Source organism: Chaetodon auriga, chromosome 1 (genome assembly GCF_051107435.1).
Source record: "Chaetodon auriga isolate fChaAug3 chromosome 1, fChaAug3.hap1, whole genome shotgun sequence".
Taxonomy (NCBI): Eukaryota; Metazoa; Chordata; class Actinopteri; order Chaetodontiformes; family Chaetodontidae; genus Chaetodon; species Chaetodon auriga.
Genome location: NC_135074.1, coordinates 1588331 through 1609957, shown reverse-complemented (window position 1 = coordinate 1609957; position 21627 = coordinate 1588331). Strand labels below are relative to the sequence as shown.

The following is a 21627-nucleotide window of genomic DNA, read 5'->3' as shown; positions in this document are numbered from 1 at the left end:
GGCAGATGCAGGAACAAGTTTTGTCAAAACTCATTAGTGTCATTTCCAGCCACAGCCGGCAGCTGAAAACATGTGGAAGTTATCAGAGCTCACTGGGACACATCTAGTGACTTTACCAAATACAAATACAAATACAAATACATGCTAATATGTTTTGTTGGAACACATATAGGATCAAACATACATTATTACAGTTACAGTTACACACATAATAAATGACAGTAAAAAAAGAACAAAAAGCACATTCAGGAGCTGAGAGGAGAAATGCAAGTAATGATAATCTAGAAGAATCACTTTCATATAAAATAGACATAACATTATTATTCTAATGGTTTCTGGTAGAATATTTATGAATGGAAAACATTTCTCTAATTTACAGATGAAAGGATATTTAATATTTATGGTGACAGTGTCAGATGTGTCTTGGAACAACAGCAACAACTTAATAAAATTAGCCATGAATTAGCCATGTGCTCCATCAGCAAAAATATAAATTAGAAAAACAAGACACCATGTTTCTCTTTGACATTCAACCTGTCAGGACTGAACAGTGTAAGTAGATCTGAGGTCCACTATAGGAGGTTAGACGTCTGTTGATTTGGTGCGTTTCATTTCACTGAAATAAGAACAAACACATTATAAAATAAGGTATTGTAAAAAAGTCAGTCAGGTAGAAGTTTTTTTCAAGATGGTGCTGCATGGGTGGCAGCTAGTTAAGCAGCTCCAGCCGTTTTTCTTTGTCCTAGAGTGTTTTTGTGTTTTTCTTGTGTTTCTTCCATCACTAGTCTCAGTCAATTGTGCGTACGTATGGATGTATAACTGATGAGACTAATGATTTGCTTTTTACTCTTTTCTGGATTACTTAAATCAACATCTGGAGATCCAACCAACAGCTCCATTGTTTAGACACAGGAACAGCTGATAGCGCTGAGCAACATGAAGGTACTCCCAGTGGGAAGACTGGAAATCCCCAAGGAAATAAGAAGAAGGAGGAGGGGATGCAGTGCTGTGAGAAGAAAAGACCCTTCAAATCATCCATACTGTCTCTTATTATGGGGAACGTGAGCTCTCTCCCAAATAAGATGGAAGAGCAAACGGCGCTAACCAGACTGCAGAGGGAGTACTGGGAGCATAGCATCGTGTGTTGCACTGAAACTTGGTTAACAGAGCACATGTCGGACTCAGATGATACACTGGACAATTTTCAACTGCTGAGAATGGACAGGAGAGAGGGAAGGAGAGCGGTGATGTTTGTGAACAACAGATGGTGTAACCCAGGGCACATCAGTGTTAAAGAGCAGCACTGCACAAGAGACACTGAGCTGTTATCCATTTGTATTTGGCCACATTATCTTCCAAGGGAGTTTTCACATATCATCACGATAATTGTGTACATCCCCTCGTTGGCTGATGCAGCAGCAGCATGCAAGCTTCTACACATTGTGGTCTCACAACTGCAGATATCACACCCCCGGGCCTGATCATAATCTGGTTTATCTGCTCCCTGCATACATAGCTTTGGTGATTAAACAACCATCAAGTATGTGAGAAAACACTGTGCCTACCAGGAAGGTACGATATTTCCCAAACAACAAACCCTGGATGTCCCCGGAACTGAAAGCCCTACTGAATGAGAAGAGGGTCTTTCAATCAGGCGACAAAGCTGAGCTGAGGAAGGTACAGAGGGAGCTGAAATGGGAGATAAGGAGAAGCAAGGACAGCTACAGGAGTAAGCTGGAGGAGCAACTTCAGGGGAACAATGCCAGATAAGTTTGGAGGGGCCAGAAAACCATCTCACGCAGAGCCGGCAAGGGGAAGGGCCCTGGAATCTGGAGACCAGGAATGGGCAAATGAACTGAACCTGTTTTTCAACAGATTTTATTCTACCCTGTTCCTTCCCGCACCCACCAGAGCCCAGAACTGATGCTGTTACATCTCCACACCCCCTCCCTTCCCCTAGCAGTGCCCCTGATGCCAGCAGCACCCTCTTCACACCACATAACCCCCCTCCGCTCCACGACACAGACTAAATTCCCCTCCCCCCACCTCACTCAACAGGAGCTAACCCGCACCTAAACGTCAACTGGTGAGCAGCAAGCTGGACCCCCTACAGTTTGCATATTGACCAGGCATTGGTGTGGAGGATGCAGTCATCTACCTGTGACAACGATCTCTTTCTCAGCATACTGGAAGCACAGTGAGGGTAATGTTTTTTGACTTCTCCAGTGCTTTCAACACAATCCAACCATCACTGCTTTGAAGGAAGCTAGGAGGAGTCAGAGTAGACTGCAACAGGGCTGCGTGGACCAGCAACTACCTCATTAACAGACCACAGTATGTGAGTCTTTGTGAATGTGTGTCCGATATGGCAGTTTGCAGCATGGGGGCTCCACAGGGGAAACAGTTCTCTCCCCTTTCCTCTTCATCCTCTACACATCAGACATCAGACACAAGACTGACAGCTGTCAAATCCAGTTCTGAGACGATGCAGCCATCGTGGAACACATATCACAGGGGAACAAACTGAAATACAGGGATGTCATAACCATCATAGACTGGTGTGGACTGAACCACCTGCACATAAATGCCAGCAAGATGAAGGAGATGTTGGTTGATTTCCGAAGGAAGGTACCACAGACTACACCAGTGAACATCCAGGGCTTGGACATTGAGATTGTGGGGGATTACAAATACTTGGGTGTTCACCTTAAACACAAACTGGACTGGACACACAACACAGATGTCCTGTACAGGAGGGGAAAATGTGTTTGCACCTGCTAAGAAGACTGAGGTCCTTTGGAATATGTAGGACACTGTTAAAAACATTTTATGACTCTGCGGTGGCATCTGCAGTTTTCTATGCAGTGGTCTGCTGGGGTTGCAGAAGCTCTGAGAGGGACAGGAAAAGACTAAACAAACTGGTCAGGAGAGCTGGCTGTGCCCTCTGAACACCATTGAGGAGGTGGATAAGAGGAGGATGTTAGCCAAGCTGACATCGATCATGGACAACCCATCCCACCCCCTGCATGAGACAGTAGGGGGCTTAATCAGCTCCTTCAATAACAGACTGCTGCATCCAGTCTGTAAGAAAGAACACTACTGCAGATCCTTCATTGCTACAACTACGACTTAATTTCCCCAATGTGGGATCAATAAAGTCTTATCTTATCTTAAAGTAAAGCCACAAACAAAGTAAACAGAAAATTAGGAGACATAAACTATAAACAAAATGTATGACGTGCTTGTCTCACTAACATGCTCACTTGTCACAATGCCAACATGCTGACATTTAACACGTGATATTACCATGTTCACCATCTTAGTTTAGCATGTTAGAATGCTAAGATTAGCAAATTAGCAAGTAACACAAAGTACAGCTGAGGCTGAAGGGAATGTCAGTTGTTTTATTTTGCCATAACAAATTAAAGTATTGACCTGATGATGGTGCGAAATGAAAAGTCAGAGAATCACAAGTTATTACAGTTCATCCTGAGGAGAACGTGAATGTATGAACCACATTTGATGACAATCCATCTACCGTTGTTGAGATATTTCAGTCTAAGTAAAGTAGTGGAGAGAAAGAGAGACAGACAAACAGATAGGCAGACAGACGGATGGATGGAAAGACAGACAGAGAGGACAGAAAGACTTAAAGACAGCTAGACATGCGTATAGAAAGACACACAGGCAGACAGACTGAAAGAAAGACAGCTGCTGTTAACTTCTTACAGTTTTGGAAGATGTTCTGACAGCATTCCCACAGCAATCTTCACAGCTTTAGTTTCATCTCTTATGATATGAGCTTTGACTTTTGTAACTGCTGACTCACCGTAGCTCTTCTTTCAGCCGAGCCAGTTTGTCATGCAGCCGATCATTCTTCACTTGAATAGGATTGTTGGGGACGAACCAAGCCGCTACAAACTTACACACCACCACAACGTGCTGTAGAAACACACATTAAACATACATCTAGAAACTATTTCACTGTCTCTTTCAGTTCAAATGGGCAACACTGTCAAACCCATCCGGACTACAAACCTCAAAGAGGATGACAAAGGCAAAGCGCACAGCCATGACCAACCAGAACTGAGAAGTCAGAGTGTAGTCCTCATCGCTCCTGTAGTCTCTGTAGCTGCACGCACATGCAGAGAAACAGGTTGTAATGTTTAGTTGAACTGTGACTGGTTCTTGTTTTATGTTTGTGCTGAGAAAGGTCCTCTCACCTGCACTGTGTGACATTGACGCCACTGTCTGTGACCATTTGACGTGGAAGAAAGTCCTGTCTTACTGCCGGATTTGTCAACAAGGCCGTGGAGAGAGTGTCATTAATGTAGCCCTGCATGCAGCTGCAACAAGAGAATCAAATGCACATGATGAGACACAACACAGTCTGCTGATGTGTTATCAGATGTTTCTACCAGCAGAAACATGACTGACTGTGTGTGAGTGCTTCCATTAGCACAGGGGCCATAACGGTAACGATAGACAAGGCGTGGAATAAAGTCTGATGTGAGTCCAATGACCAGACCGTTAGCAATCACTGCCAACACACCAATGACCTCCAACACCTTCGTCCACACACCTGCAGACAGAAGATAGTACTGTTACACACGTACACCTGTACACAGAAGACACTACTGTTGCACACATACACCTGTACACAGAAGACAGTACAGCTACCATGCAATTGTATGCCTCTGGCAACCAGTCAAGTTGCAGTTTACATCCATGTCTGTCCAGACTCATATATGACTTTGAAGGGATTTGATAAAGGGTGTTAAGTGTATTTATTGGCGATATGCAAATTACCACTATATTGACTATATTGCTACAAATTGTAAAACATAGATGCTTCACACACATCTTCAACCTGACAGCACAGAAGATCTATACAATGACTACAGTTTCAAGGTGGACACCCAAGATTACTGTAACCAATTCAGTATCTGACCAAGTGTGAAACATGGTCATAATCTACCCTTCTGTTCCTGAGTTATGGTGTTGAGTAAAAGAGGGCCTTTCTGTGTGGAGTTTGCATGTTCTCCCCGTGTTCACCTGGGGTATCCTCCATTAAAAAAAATATACCCCCACTAAAAACATGCAAGAAGATCACCACCTGACCAATGGTGACAGCGAAAATGTGTCCCCGGGCGCCGGTCTGGCTGCCCACTGCTCCTGGTCTGCCGCGGGACGACCAGGATGGGTGAAATGCGGAGGACAAATTTCACCTCATGTGCAGTGTCCTACATGTGCATGTGTGTGACAAATAAAGGGGAATGTCTCCCCCCGATTCTTCTTCTTCTTCTTAATGTCCAGAAAAGTGATGTGTCCAGAATATTATGATGTCACAGTGAAGTCAACCTTTGACTTTTAAACCTATAACCTGACCTATAAAATGTATCACTTTATTATTTATCATTTTGCCACAGGTGGCACAATTCGCAGCAAAAAGTAAACACCTGTTGTTTTTTTTTTTACCATCAAATGTAATTTCAATCAGCTACTTGCTGAAATATCTGCTGAATAAAAAGAAGAGGACACACTGTAACAAGTAATCTTTATTGAGAGGAGGAAAGAGGCATATTATTAATCCCTCTGCAGGAAATTAAATTTTTATTTTCTATTATCTTTAAATTAGCACTGTGGAACTACAAAAAATCAAGATAAATCTTGAGCACAGACATTCACAGAACACAGCTTACCAATGTCGTTTGTCTTCCTGGGAACCAGCCGCCGCTCCAGACGGACCATCTTGATGGCGTCCAGACGGATCTCGAAGATGTTGTTCATGAGAGCCAGTAGGGGGGCAAGGGGGAATGCTGCCACAAATATGGTGGTGAAACTGAACTGGACCACTGGAGGGGACATACAGTAAGTTAGTAACATGGACATGTTTTTAAGCATTTATACCAAAGATTCAGTGTTTCATTTTGTCCTCTTTTGGTGCAAATGCGTTATGGGTAAATTTACACTTAGACATTTAGCTTCTGCACACACACATCATTTGACATTTCTCAGCCAGGTGCTGTCAGGTAGTGCTAGGGTGGTAGAATAGTGACTATAATAATACCTTGCCACAAACCCTAAAAAAAAAAACTAATCCCAACTCTAGTTGGCTGACATGTCTCATTCAGCTACTGTTGGAATTCGGTTTTCAGGTGTGGGGATCAGGGGGAGACTGTGGACATACCCATCTCCAGGAACTCATTGAACAGGCTGAAGGCATCAGTGTTGGCCAGGTGGTAGTTACGTAGCCAGTCCCGAAGTTTGCATATGTCACACGGTTCAACACGACCCTGTTCATCATGGCAGGCCTTCCTGTAACAGTGACCGCACTTCCTCTGCAGCTTCTTTGCAGTGTTTCTGCTCAGACAGCTCTTCAACCAGCTGGAAAACACATCATCTTAACATGAATACAATGTCTGATGTGTTTACATGTTTACAGAATGTGTTTTCTGATGAGGTCCAAGTTGACACCATGTGAACTGGATATTAAGATCTGCTGCTGTACAGAAGATGCTGAATGACAATGCAGCACACTCACGGCACAGTGAACTCAAAGATGTTGTTGAGAGTCTGTTTGAGCAGCATGATAACAGCCATCTGGATGAAGAGGTCTGTCAAACAGCCACTAGGATGGCACTACAAGACACACAGAACAAATCTAAGGGTTAGTACTGCAGAGCAGACATGCTGTATGTTGGACTAAAAACTCTGAATATCCTCACCTCCTCCAGTCTCCATCTGGCAATACGCACATAGTTTCCTGGGTGGCCGTTTATCCTATGACAAGAATACACCAACCTTACATCAGAATTTTAACCTACATGCAGGTGCAAAAAGCAACAATATGAAGACTGAAAAGGTCGAGTGACATTAAACTAACTAGCTCCAGCCATCTTGGCAAATGACATCATGAGCCACATCACAATTTGAAAAACCTTTACGTGTAAAATACCAGTTCCATACTGAAACCCATCCTGACAAACAGAAATCTGAGCAGAAACATTTGTTTAAAATGAGGAAATGTGTCTCCTACACATCAGATAAATGTTTCTTTTCAGTGGCTTATTTAACACGGATCTGTGGGCATGAAAAAAAACAACCACATCAATTACAAATGGTTATTGCCTATTATATTTCTGTGTCATAAAATCTGCAAGAGATGTCTAATAATATATAACAAATGTAAGGAGCGGGGTGGCACGGTGGCGCAGCAGGTAGTGCGCGTGCCTCACAGCAAGAAGGTTGCTGGTTCGAGTGTTCTGTGTGAAGTTTGCATGTTCTTCCCGTGCATGCGTGGGTTCTCTCTGGGCACTCCGGCTTCCTCCCACAGACCAAAAACATGCTCGTTAGGTTAATTGGTCTCTAAATTGTTCGTAGGTGTGAGTGTGAGTGTGTGAATTGTCTGTCTGTGTGTGTGTGTGTGTATGTAGCCCTGCGATCGGCTAGGCTCCAGCCCCCCGCAACCCCGAAATGGGATGCGCGGGTAAAGAAGATGAATGAATGAATGAATGTAAGGAGCAACAGAAATATAAAAAAGCTTTGACTGTTGTATAATCCTGTCAGGATTCTGAACATATCTGCTAGCTTTAATGGCTTTACTGTAAGTTTAACATACATTATGTCAGTTCTACTGCTGTTTTACAGCTGTTAAATTAGTTAACTTCATGAACACATCTTTATGAGTCAAGATTATACATGACTTAGTGTCACGTTTCTTATGTGTGAATCTTTGACAGTACATGACAAAGTGCACACCAACAGGTCACATCTGATGTTGAATGTTTCATGATTTAAAATAATGTGACCTCAGAATACAGTCAGTCTGTCCATCCTGACGAGGGGATTCTCTGTTGCTTTTGCTGAGGTGATTTGTGATGTGTGGCTATATAAACTTGACTTGACCAGTCTAGCAAAAGGATAAGATTGAAATATTTTCCACTCAACACAGAGAAGCAGACAGATAGACAGACAGAAGGAGTACCTGCCCAGGAAGAAGGCCACATAGAAGAGTGAGGAGAAGAGAGTGAAGAACTGGAAGGTGAACATCTTGACTGTGAAGCTCCTCTCTGTGGCAGCGAATGAGTTTGTCTTCTCTGAACACACACACACAAAAACACACACACACACACACACACACACACACACACACACACGAGATTGAACAAAATGTCTTGGAATATCTGATTTTGTCATAGTTCAAAAATAGGAATATATTCATATATTCTAACTAGACATAAAGTCAGTGTATTTCTTTATCATTGTATTGCATACTTGTATACTTGCTAGTACATGCAGTACAACATATTGAATTAAGGGCTTTACTTTGTTCTCACCTATGTCACATAGCTTGAGGGAGACCCATCTGTTTACCTACGGGTGGTGTTGAAGGAGAGAGACACACAGAAAAACAAGAGAGAGTTTATAGTTATAACACTCTGAGCAGGTAGACCTTTCTGAGAGCAGGAATCTTTGTGTTTACAGGTTTGGTTGTTCACATATAACAGCTGCTCTTCATGAGTTTCCAGCAGAACCTTCTTCCTGTTTCCTCAGTAGTCCGTTGATGGTCCTTTCAGTTGAAAGATGATGGAGAGAGCTTTTGCAATGGCATTCATAGAAAAGTGACATCATCATTGAGATGCAGTTTGACACGTGGCAGCCTGCAAGCTAGAATTACTAAGAACTTAAGAGGAGATCTACATGTGTTGTTGTTTTTGTGCCTTGAATTGCACAAACACAAAAGTTATGGGTGGAGAATATTGATTTAATCAAGAGTGAGAAAGTTTGTCAGGCTCTGTGATCAATAGGGTTACCAGCGCCACACATAAATGCCTCCACAATCATCTGCCTTACAACAACCAAGTTCTCAGATATGAAGAACAGAGCCTGGCACAATCTGTTATGCTCTTACATAAGAGACAGGATGGTAGAAGCTTTGAGTCTGAACTCTCACATACCACTAACAGATTCCAACAACACTTTGTTTGATAGGTAGAGTTTTCACTTTAGCCCAATAATAAGACTGAACCACATATAATTTCTCTATCAAGATACATGTGCTGATTCAGAGGCCTGAAAGAGAGTCAAAATGAAAAATACGTGACAACGTCCCAGAATGTGGGCTAACAAACCTGATGAAGACTGCATGAGATTAGAATTGCAGATAATGGATCATGGGTTTTTTTTTGTTATTGCTGACCCACAGAAATATTCCAGTTTGACAGCAGTCTTCTCAGTGCTAGTAAAACCCCTTTACATATGATACATATGATCACATGTGATATTTGTTTCTCTAGACTCAGGATGTGACAGAGTTCAAGGCAGTAGGAGACTAATCAGTGATCAGTTTTAGTGGGTAGCTGCCCAACTGTGGGTGGGGGCATATATATATATATATATATATATATATATATATATATATATATATATGTAGTTAGATAAATAGCTACAGCCTTCAGCCAATTAACTCATCTTAGCATAAAGACTATGTCTGACGTTCAAATCAAATGGAAATTAAAAGAATTTTTTCTAAGAAATAAGTGTACTCTCATTGTTTGTTTTGATGTGTACTTATTTGGTAAAAAAAACATTTTATTTATTTTTCTGAAGAGACAGCAACCCCAACATTTGTGTTCGCCAAAGAGGGTGCATTTCACTTCTGACTGACACATCGGCACTCTAATATGATTGGTGCAACATCTGTGAGTGGAGACTAAAATGGGTGAGAATATCACTTTACTTAAAACACAGGTAGTTAACCAGCTGTGAAATGCTGAATTCACTTATGCGGCATAGAAGTAGACAACATATCTCTTGGTAAAATCGGCCCTCAGATGTTAGTCCGATGTCAATCAACTTGTCATGGATGCCCCCTCCCTGAGGGGGACCCCAATGCCTGAAGCCTAAATACTGTTTCTACAATATCCAAAAATGGCTTTATCCATTGCAGAAAAATCCAAAAAATCTGTACAAACTCTGCCTTATCAGTATAGTTGATATTTCTTCACAGAAGAAGTATGGACCGTTCAGATTCAGCATGTGCAGGCTGTTTTTCATTTTTAATCAAGGCAGAGGATCATAATGGACATAATGAACAGAGGACAGGAAGATGTTTAGACCAAGCCTTCTGGCTTTGTTTGTTGTTGTTTTTCCCATTCTGTCAACATTGTGTGAATACAGCATGAGGATCAGGATAAAGGTATACGTACCCGTGTCATGATCTGAATGGTGAGGTAGTGCAGCACAGCTCCCAGCATCACAGCCACAGTGTTGGCATGGTCCCTGATAAACTCCCAGCTGCCCTCAGACATCAAGGGGGCAGCCACCACACGAAACACCACTAGGGCATGAGCGAGACCGATGATCAGCATCAACTGGAACACAAATACACACATACACACATCATGCGTCTTCTTCCTGCAGTCAATGAACACCCCCTCTGCAGCAGTCCACCAGGACTGCTGGCCTTACTGGCCTTACTTCATATTCTGTCTCTTAAAGCTGCAACCTTATCTTTACCTTATCTTATCTTTCTTATTGTTAATTAATTTCTTAAGTATTTTGCAATAAAGTGCACTCATCTTAAATGGTAAATGTGTACATTTATATAGCACTTTCATCCAAAACAAAACAATTTACGGCTTTTGACGCTCATTGACCCAATTCCACACTCACACTGATGCCAGTGAGCATGGAATGGTTACTGGCCTCACTACTGGGAGCAACAGATACTTTTCTAGAGGAATGTTTTTGCAGTCTTGTCTATCAGGTAGTGTTTCAGCCCATGCTGCATATCAGTGTGTGTGTGCGTGTGTGTGTGTCTTACCATGAGGGTTACCAGAATGAGGACTAGAGCGCTGCGCAGGTAGGAGTGTCTGAACTGTTTGGGTTTACAGTTTGGATCATTGACTATTTCCAGAATAAGTTCCTCCTGTCAACACAGACACACACACACACACACACACACACACACACACACACAGACAGACAGACAGACACATACACATACACATACACATACACAGACAGACAGACACACACACACACACAAACACAAACACACACACACACACACACACACACACACGCACACACACACACACACACACACACACACACACACACACACACACACACACACACACACACACACACACAGGCTAACAGTCAACTCACACATTAAAGGTACAGTTATGGACAAAAGTATTGATCATTTTCAGTAACTTCAATTGATTTCTATGGAAGGCATGATGTTTTCTCCAAGGATTTCCACATATTTGAATGAATCTACCTTCCCCTTTACATGCAGCTGATTTTCAGTGCCAGAGGAAACAAAATAGCCCTACAGTATCACCTAGTTATTGCTATGCTTCAGTTTAGACAGGACACACTTTTCAGTGTATGCTTCATTTTTCCTTGTCTATACATACTGCTGTTCCACAGGCATGAAGAGAACAGAATACTGAACCAAAACCATAGAAATGAGTGACAATAGCTTTGGCAGTTAATTCTATAGAACATTCTATAGAGCAACGCAACAAAACTAGAACTTTTTGGGCCTCCTAACCAATGGTTATGTCTGGAGGATGAAGAATGAAGAATACCCTGAAAGGTGCACCATGCTTAAAGTGAAGCATGGCTATGGCCAGGTGATGCTCTAGGGCTATTTTGCTTCCTCTGGTGCTGTAAATCAGTAAAAGGTGAGGCAGAAAATTGATTTACTGAAATATTTAGAAATCAGAGGAGAAAACATCATGCCTTCCATAGAAATCAATTGAACTGTAATGTTAGTCAACTGGAGCCTATTGTCCTTTAGAAATGGACTATTTGTCAGGAATGCTACCAGAGCTGAAGTCTGACTATCCATAACCTTAACACAAGATTCTAACAATGAGAAATGTGCTTCTATCAGTATGAAAGACACTTGTTGTGAAGGCGTGCCAATACTTTTGAACACGCAGTTTTCATTTCCCACAGCATTTTGGTGGTATTTTGTGTTGGATTTGGGGAAACCAATTGTTGTTTTAGTTGTATTAAGTTATTGAAATGATCCTGGTTTGGTTATTTTATCAAAAAAACTCCAAAAGGTTTTGCTAGAAAACCAACACTTCCAGAGGGGTGCTCAAACATAGTCAAAGTGGATGGACACTATGTCCCAAATGTTGAGTTCTTAATGTTAAGATCTCGACCATGCTATCTGCACAGAGATTTCACCAGTGTGTGTGTTCAAATTGGTGTTTACATTCCTACAGATGCAAATTCAAATTGTGCACTACAGGAACTATATCAGGTCACTAGTAGTCAAAAAAAGAATGGTACTGATATTGTCTGTGGTAATTTTAATCAACTATACCTCAAAACTTTTTCACCTAAATTTCACTGGCATGTCCACATCCATACCACGGAAAGAAATACCCTGGACCATGTTTACACAAACATTCCTGGCAGCTACAAAACCTTCCCAGACCCACATTTTGGTCAATCAGATCAAATCAATCAATTTTGGCTTCCTGGCCAGACGTTGGGCAGCCCTGTTTCATTCACCCCATTATGACAAAGTACTTTAAGAAACTGGCTCTCCAGCACATCAAAGACAACATCCCACCCAGCCTGGACCCTCACCAGTTTGTATTCAGAACCAACAGATCTCCAGACAATAATCTTGGTGGGAATCAGTATGCCCGAGAACCTGTCATGGACATCACACATCTCCAGGCTGGTGAGGAAAGCCCTGAAACAACTGTATTCATTAAGTGAACTTCAGAAGGAAAAATTCCCCTGCCAAGCTCCTTTTAACTTTTAATGAGGTGCAATCTCAAGCATCCTGACTGGAAACAATACAAAATGGGATATGCACGACCCAGGAGGGCCCTGCAATAGGTGATTAAATCTGCTCAGAATATTACAGATATCCAGCTATTGAGCATCAGAGCCTGCTGCCCTCTGGCAAGTGATACAGAAGTGTCTGCTGGCGTACCACCAGACTAGAGAGCTGCTTCTTTATGTAGACTGTGAGACTCACCAATTCATCCTCCACACTCCACCATAGATAAAAGGGTTTTCTTTTGTTTTGTGCACAGTGTAAAGGGACTGCAGCTTGAATTTCATTGTACAACCCTGTGCTGCAGAATGAGAAATCAATTAATCTTGACCCTTATGGTTTAGGGTTCAAGTTCATGATTCAGATAATACATTTTGAGATTTTATTATTATCATTATTTTGGAAAAAATGTTCCACTGAGCTCAGTTTGACACCATTAAGACTGACAATCATGAGCAAATTTTACACAGTTTGAGATTTTTGGTGCCTCCACATCACTTTATTGTAGGGACGCATGAGAGAGGTGCAACACAACACTACAGATAAATCCACAGAATCTACACTCAGATGCAAATTTGTTTTTAGTCAAAGATACAGTATGATATACAAGTTTAGGCAGAAAGCAGTACCTCCTCCTCACACCAGTCATAGACCTTCCACTGAGAAACATGTCTAGCTCTATGTCTCTTCCACAGCTCCAGGAACAGAGTGGCTGAAAGCACACAGACAAAAAAGATGTACTCAAATCACAAGAGATCACATTAGATTAGACATATTAGAACAGGTGAGACACTCACCCCAGATTGCCATGAACATGGCAAAAGCCACAGTGCCCTCATTGTCAAACAGATGGCTGACCTGTGTAGATACAAACACATCATCATGTAACCAAGGAGGGAAGATCACGAAACTGGTACCACACAAACCCAGATAACGAGCAGAACCAGCTTTTCAGAAAACCACGAATACTTTTGTGTCTGATGCCCTGACTAACCTCTTCATCACCCAAATATAAGGACTGTTAGCTGGTGAAGCCCTGGTTACTCAGTTACCAAGAAAGGTTTATAGGAACCTGCTTGTGTCCATTGGTTTGTGGTAAATGACCCACCCCCTATCCCAACATATATTAGAAGATGTAACTTAACACTAGAGGCCTGTCCAGCTTTACATTTGTCTACATGCTAAAGACAATGTCGGACTCCTTAGTCTTCTCTAGGCCCCTGCCAAATCTGCCCAGGATGACATGTTTAGCTGCATGTCATCATTCAATCACTGGCAGGAGAGGTGCTGTTCAGCAAACCATGTGGGCTCAATAGATAATTGACAAATTTTCTGGGGAAGACCTGGTCTGATTAGGAGAGACAAAATCCATCCTACTTTGGATAGAGTAGCTCTAAGTAGTGCACCAAACCTGTGACAACTCAGAGTTGTGGCAGAGTTGCAGTCCTACACGCTTCTCTGTGCTTCAAGTAGAGCAGTTACCCACCCAAAACCCCATAGAGACTGTCTGCCCCCCGACCACCTAAACTAATTAAATCAAAAGTAAACAACTCTAATCCTAACCCTAATAAAAATGAAAACAACCACTGCAACAACAAAACAAGTTAGGAGAATTAAATGTGGACTCATTAACATCATATCTCTGTTTTCTAAATGTGTACTGATAAATTAGTTACTATCAGACCATAATATTTATTTATTTTGTCTGACTGAAACCTGGCTGTGTCCTGAAGAGTATGTCTAAATGAAGCTACTCCTCCGAGCCATATTAATACTCACATTCCTCGAGGCAACAGCTGAGGAGGTGGAGTTGCAGCCATTTTTGACTCAAACCTGTTCAACCCTAAACCTAAACTCAATTATAACTAATTTGAAAGCCTTGTTCTTTGTCTTTCACATCAAACCTGGAAAACAGTGCAGCCAGTTTTATTTGTTATAGTGTACCACACTCTCAGGTTTAGTCCTTAAAACAGAAAGAGTAGTTATCATTGTAGGTGATTTTACGGTAGTTAACTGACAGTCTTAGCAATGCATTTATCTCATTATTAGATTCAGTTGGCTTCCGTCAGAATGTACATGACCCTACTCACTGTTTTAACCGCGCTCTCGACCTTGTTCTGACATATGGAATTAAAAGTCAACATTAGTCTCTTCACAGAATCCTCTTTTTTCAGACCATCACTTAATATCTCTTGAATTCATATTACCAGACTACCAGCCATTAGGCAGAAATTCCTACACCAGATTCCTGTCTGTTAGCGCTGTAGCAAAATTTAAGGACATGATCCCATCAGCATTTAACTCAATGCCAGAGGAGGTTAGCTCCATTATATATCCCCAAAGCTGCAAATTAAAGTAAACTTTGTGAAAAGTTGAAAGGAAATGGCATTCTACCAATTTGGAAAAATAAGACAGTCTTAAAACATACAGGAAAGCCCTCCGCAGCGCTAGAGACCAGGCGTATTTTTAGACTGTTTTTCACCTATCAATCTTCATCAACTAATTTCCATAATTTCATCATCAAAATCATCAACCTGTATTTTAGACCCCATCCAAAATAAGCTGCTTAAAGAAGTTTTACCCTTAATTGGCTCTTCTATATTAGATATGATCAATCTGTCTTTATCAACAGGCTACTCACCACAGTCCTTTAAAGTAACTGTAATAAGACCTCTTCTTAAAAAGCCTACTCTTGATCTAGGGGTTTTAGCCAAATATAAACGTATATCTAACTTTGCTTCTCTCCATAAAATTCTTGAGAAAGCAGTTGCTAATCAGCTGTATGACTTTCTACACAACAATAGTTTACTGGAGGATTTCCAGGCAGGATTTAGAGTGCATCATAGCTACAAATTACCTTCTAATTACATCAGACAAAGGACTTGTCTAGTCGTGTTAGATCTTAGGAATGCATTCAAAACCATGGTATCCTATAACAGGGATTGGAACACTTCATTGGCATTAAGGGAACTGCACTAAGCTGGTTTAAATCCTACTTTTCAGATTGCTCTCAGTTTGTACACATTAATGATGACTCCTCTGTGCTCGCTATAGCTAATCACAGAGTTTTGCAGGGTTCTGTGCTTGGACCAATTCTATTCAACTTATATATGCTTCCTTCGGGGGACATTATCAGAAAGCACTCAAAACATTTTCATTGCTATGCAGATGATACCAAGCTATTCATCAGCGAAGCTGAATGAAACCAGTTAATCAGTTAACTAGACTACAAGTGTGTCTTAAGGACATAAACAGGCCCTAAACACCTTAGAAACCCACTTTCTAATGATGCAGCAATTATGGATGGCATTTTGCTGGCCTCTGGGAGTTATCTTTGATCAGGATATGTCCTTTTACTCCCTTATAAAACAAATTTCAATGATTTTTTTTTCACACATAAACAGGATTTCAAAATTACACACCTTAATGCGGACGTAATCTGAGTCAGACCTAGTTTGTGTGTTACAATCAATTTCAAGTGAGTAATGGAGAAGTTCTGAATTTCATTCACACTCTAATGTGAACTGCCAGCAGCTGGTTGAAGAGATCAGATGAACAGAATATAGAGACAGAGATGAGATGAGTTCACCTTAGCGTAGGTGCATGTGTCTGACAGATGCCACACTGTACACCTCTTATCACATCGAGGACACATGATGACGTCGGACTGACACACTTCCTTACTGAAGACACACATAAAGACAATGATTAAAGGGTTAATGGACATAAATAGTTAATTATGCTGTGTCAGTGATTCAGCTGCTGCTTTTCTACACAAACATGATTAACAGGAACAGCTGGCTTCCCATTGCTCTGCTGAGGTCCAATGTGAGAAATTTCAAAGTGAAAAGACAATGGGCCTTGTGTAAGAACCTGTCATATAAACAGATTTGTTGTTATGTTACATGTAGGGGTGATTTCAGAGAATCTGTTGCCTTCACCCATTTTCTAATATTCAAAATCTCTTAAGGTCTCTTAGGTACAAATGCAATTCACACGTTTCCAGATCTGTTGAGTCAAGCACAGTCTGACTTTCTCCACAAGGGGAATGATGTATATGAATATAGGTTTAAATATGATACTAAACTTAATATAAAACAAAACATAGAACTAAAACAAACACAATGACAAATTAATATCCTCTCCACCTGATCATCGTCATGGCTGCTAATTTAATGAACTTTTTTAAAAGTATTCCTAAAATTATTTTTCTTCTCATATTTTTGTACAACAGCGGATACAAGATGCTACTTAAATTCTCTCCTTCTGACAGCTGTCTCAGAGTCTGGTCTCTGTCCAGTGTCATCCTCTGTTATACCACCTGACAGTGTGACATCACCTGCTGTAGAATGGTAGAATGTCATATAATCCTCTGTTATAAACCTGACAGTGTGACATCACCTGCTGTAGAATGTAATATCATCCTCTGTTATAACACCTGACAGTGAAATCCTGTCTATTGTCTCCCATTTCTCTCTTTGTCAGTCAGTGTACAGCTCCGCTCTGATAACACATAGTTTTCAGCTGTACTATTCCTATTTTCTTGTTTCAGTATGTCTACACAGCTAAATTTGTCTTATTCTTTGGTAACATTTTGTGAATGAAACTTGCCCACACACAGACTGGAACAGAACTCCTTATATAGCAATTTTAGGAGCGTTAATTAGGCTCGTGATCATGTCATGATGGCTTAAATGTAGGTGGTATTCACCAGGCTGAAATTATTGATTTATGACAAGTTTGTCCAGTTGAATCTGACTTTGAAAATTTGCAGGAATCTCACAGAGAAAGTGGTTTGTCAAAGAATATGAAAATGTTCTCTTGTGACAGCCCATGTTTTTTTGGATACTACCACTAGAAGTCCCCCAAGTCATATGTTTTCAAATTCTAAACAGTTTTATAGCAGTTTATTAAGGCAAAAGGACCAGTGTTTTTAGACCATTTACCACATAATACTGTTTCTATAACTCACATGAGAGGGTTGGTGTTGAAAAAGGCAAGTCCATACAGGAACACTACAACACCCAGAACAGCAGCTGGAACCAGCAGCTTGGTGTACCAGCCCAGCCACAGGTAGTATAGAGCCACCTTCTCTCCAAAGTAACCTCTACAGGGAGGAAACACACAGGCAGACATGATGTAACATACCAACACATCACACACTAGTGGCTGTAAAAAGTTTTCAGTCACCTTGGACTGAACGTTTTATTGTTTTACAATGTTGGATCACAGATTAGTTTTCTTTTATTGAAAGAAAAGTTTCACCTGCATCTGTGTCAGTGTTTCCCAGAAAGTTCTAGCTCTATAAGGTTCTAGAAACTCTAAATGTGTCTTGTTATCCACATTTGTGTGATTTATTGAGATGAGACTAGAATGATAAGATAGAAGAGGCAGTGGGATACAGGCTTTTCAATGGCCAGTGAATTCAGAGGAGGTATAAACACTTTCGCTTTTAGACGACAGATAAGTCATGTGATCTAGTTTGTTTCAAGGATCAAGGATCAGCAGATGTGCACCATAAAGACTGCTTTCTTTGCAGCCCTGAGGACCTGCAAAGCCACAGGGAAATACAAATACAGCAAAGTAAAACACTCCCAGTGGAAAACCTGCTGCAATCTGGAAGACGACTTATGTTAAAGACAACAATGCCAAAAATGTTTAACCTGACATACCCTTGCATGCACAGGCATCTGTTTTGTCTCATCTGTTTCTCTCTCTTTCCCTCTAAACGGAACTTTTCTACTTACAGACAATCAAATATATATTTTCATCATTATCACTATCAACAATCACTTGTATTATTATTATTGCTGTTATTAATATTGTTGATGGGGATGGTAGTTTTTTTGCTTTTAAGATGTTTCATTTGTTCGTGATGTTTGCCAGGTTATTATTAATCTAATATTGGCATTATTATAATTTAGTTTTTCAAACATTTTTCTAACATTTCATACATTAACATATTGTTAAGGCTCTTTTCTTTGTGTACTTCTATTTACAGAATTGTTATTACTTCATAGTATTTTAGGGTGATGGGATGTAATAAGGAAAGATGCTCCGTATAACACAAGAACTTGCCTGAGAATCATGTTTTAAAGTCTAGTTAGTTGTCTGTACATCCATGCCTAGACTGAAAAATGAAACTGCTAACAGCGAACTCGCCACACTTTTAATGGTGCCAATTTTCCTAAATGTATTGTGTAATCAAGGTAACATTCTGTACACACACACACACACACACACACACAGGTCAGGCCAGGTCTTTTTGGATCCACTCAAATATTACACATAATGTTAAAGAGATCATGGACTTGTGGTAGCAGATAGGCACCCAACTCAGACCTGACTGACCATATAAAATGCAAATCTGACTCAACTCTCATCTATGGTCATGCCCTTTGGGTAGTGACTGAAAGAATTAAATTGTGAAAACAAGTGTCAGAAATGTGTTTCCTCTGTAGAGTGGCTTGACTGACCCTCAGAGATAGGGTAAGAAGCTAAGTCATCTGGAGAGAGCTCAGAGTAGAGCCACTGCTGCTTCAAGTTGAAAGAAGCCAGTAGAGGTGGTTCGGACATCTGATCAAAATATCTCCCAGACACCTTTCTTTGGAGGTTTTCTCGGCATGTCCAACTGGTAGGAGACCTCAGGGTAGGTTCATCTCATATGGCTTGGAAACACCAACAGCAACAAGCGTTGCTGAAGAGAGGGACATTTGCACTGCCTTACCGCAGATAAGCAGCGGAAAATGGACCAATGGACGGATGGAAGGGATGAATGAGCTATTAGCAGGTCTTGTTTGCAATGTACCCATGGATGAACAGACAGCTGTCACTGGATTACTTTGATGCTTAAGAAAAACCGATAGAAAGGCAATTCTGCTTTTATGAGTAGTGTTTTTTTATAAGAAGATTCCTAAGCAGACTTATGGATGTTTAAACATCTGAGCTGGGTGTCACAGCCACTGCTGCAGGTCCAACTGCTGACTGTATGGTAAGTGGGCAAATCAGCAGCCAGACACAATAACTGCTGTTTTTAAAAGATCTGCATGTACCTGTCCCTTTCACATCACACAGTATCTTCAGTTTTAAAACACCTGGTTCAAAAAAATGCAACAGGTTTTATATTCTGCTTTCCTTAATCCATTATGCTAACATCCTTAACAATGACAGACAGACAGCTACAGTTTAACAGTTGCACACAGATACAGAAACAGTTACAGACACATACATGTATACATACAGTTAGGCAGACACAGAAAGAAAGTGAAATATAGATACAGACACACATATAGACAGTTACAGAGAGTTACAGACTGACTTGACGTCGTAGACTGGTTGGCCCGTAAACAGACCCGACCATCGAGCCCACTTCTTTTTCAGCTGTTTCTGCTTCTTCCTCTGAAAAAATCAATATATAGACACCAGGATTTCATCTTGTATGCTAACACACTGAACACATTTCACATCAACATCACAACATTTGGGCAAAAGTGTATTTCAAAGTGTGGATAAATATTTCACCTTCACCATTCTTACTTGATGTCAATAGCAGAGAGAAACATTCATGGCTTTGTGGCAGAGAAGAACCAACAGACAGACCATCACCTTTTTACTGGGTTATATTTAGAGTAACCCTGTGACTGTTGTGTTTTTCATGACATGCTCATCTTTGCTAAATGTAGAAAACACAGCTCACACTCTTGTCAAACTCTTTAAAACCCTGAGGACACAGCTGTGAATTTATGACCACAGTGTATTATATTACTTTTTAACTACAGTGTCAAGCCATTGACCCTTTCATGCGTTTGCCATTTTTACACATTTTTCCTCCAATCTGTCCGCAAACTGTGCTTATGTATCAATTATGATCACACACCTGTGATGCTGGATGGCACTCACACTGATGGGAATATCCAACTTTCATCCCCCCTTTCTTCCAGTACCTTTGTAGAATTTCTGATTTAGATAGAGTTTTTAGTCAGTATGAATGCCACCCTATGAATATTGGCTGCGAATGTCTGGGGGGTACCTGAGGATTACATTATGTCTTATGAACAAACAGCACACAAAAAAGCTCTCTAAATTGACCTCTTGCATTGCAGAGCTAGAGTTCGAATACAGTATGCTGCCTCCCTGTCTGCCGGTTTATATAAACAGATTTGGTTTGGTGTTGCCCCTGTTGATGACCCCTTCTAAGCCATGGCTGAGACCTGGTGACATTACTTACTCTTGTGTAATTTCATTACAAGGCACAGGATTCTTCTTGATTGAAAGGAGACACATCCTCCATCCCATACATAGTGGATGACAGACTTTTATAGCTTTAGTAAATTGACAAAATTGGGTATACTGTGTGTGGGTCCACAGCTCAGTTTTTACAAGACCTTGGCGAAGGAAGCAACTTTTCATTTTAGCTGTCACTTATTAATGTTAATAACTTGATGACGGAACACAGTGAAACAGTGAAATTCCATTTGTGAGGGAAGAAACTCCACTGTAATGTCACTGTAGTGGACAGTGGACTGAGTGTTTCTATAGTTCACTATAGTAAAATGTGTTCTCTCTAGCAGATTGCTTCATGTCATGTCAGAAAAAACTTCATTGCGCAGAGTAATTTGAAGAGATCCATCAAAGATTGACTCACCTCATGCAGACAGAACATGGTCTCAAACACATCTTTCATCAACAGTTCCTTCAGGTTCTCTGACAGAATAAAACAGAACATATCTGCATGAAAGGCTGCCATTTGTTCCATAATACAAGATGTTACATATCTGTTATATCGATAATCAATATTCATGACT

At 40.8% G+C, this 21627-nt stretch overlaps 1 protein-coding gene across 2 annotated transcripts in view; it reads right to left on the bottom strand.

Annotated features, from left to right (window-relative positions):
* Positions 1–417: 417 nt before the first annotated feature.
* The window catches only part of LOC143324402 (anoctamin-9-like), a 37209-nt gene continuing 15999 nt past the window's right edge, over positions 418–21627 (bottom strand). For both annotated transcript variants that reach the window (XM_076736819.1, XM_076736829.1), the window contains 19 exons: positions 21468–21526; positions 20142–20221; positions 17796–17930; positions 16413–16506; positions 13621–13681; positions 13453–13535; positions 10829–10933; positions 10212–10376; positions 8340–8376; positions 7988–8099; positions 6729–6783; positions 6545–6642; positions 6191–6387; positions 5703–5855; positions 4438–4582; positions 4224–4346; positions 4039–4132; positions 3830–3942; positions 418–616 (listed from right to left, as the gene is read on the bottom strand). In XM_076736819.1, the coding sequence (XP_076592934.1) occupies positions 583–616; positions 3830–3942; positions 4039–4132; positions 4224–4346; positions 4438–4582; positions 5703–5855; positions 6191–6387; positions 6545–6642; positions 6729–6783; positions 7988–8099; positions 8340–8376; positions 10212–10376; positions 10829–10933; positions 13453–13535; positions 13621–13681; positions 16413–16506; positions 17796–17930; positions 20142–20221; positions 21468–21526 (1943 nt within the window). In that variant the 3' untranslated portion in view covers positions 418–582. The remainder of the gene's footprint in view (positions 617–3829; positions 3943–4038; positions 4133–4223; positions 4347–4437; positions 4583–5702; positions 5856–6190; positions 6388–6544; positions 6643–6728; positions 6784–7987; positions 8100–8339; positions 8377–10211; positions 10377–10828; positions 10934–13452; positions 13536–13620; positions 13682–16412; positions 16507–17795; positions 17931–20141; positions 20222–21467; positions 21527–21627) is intronic.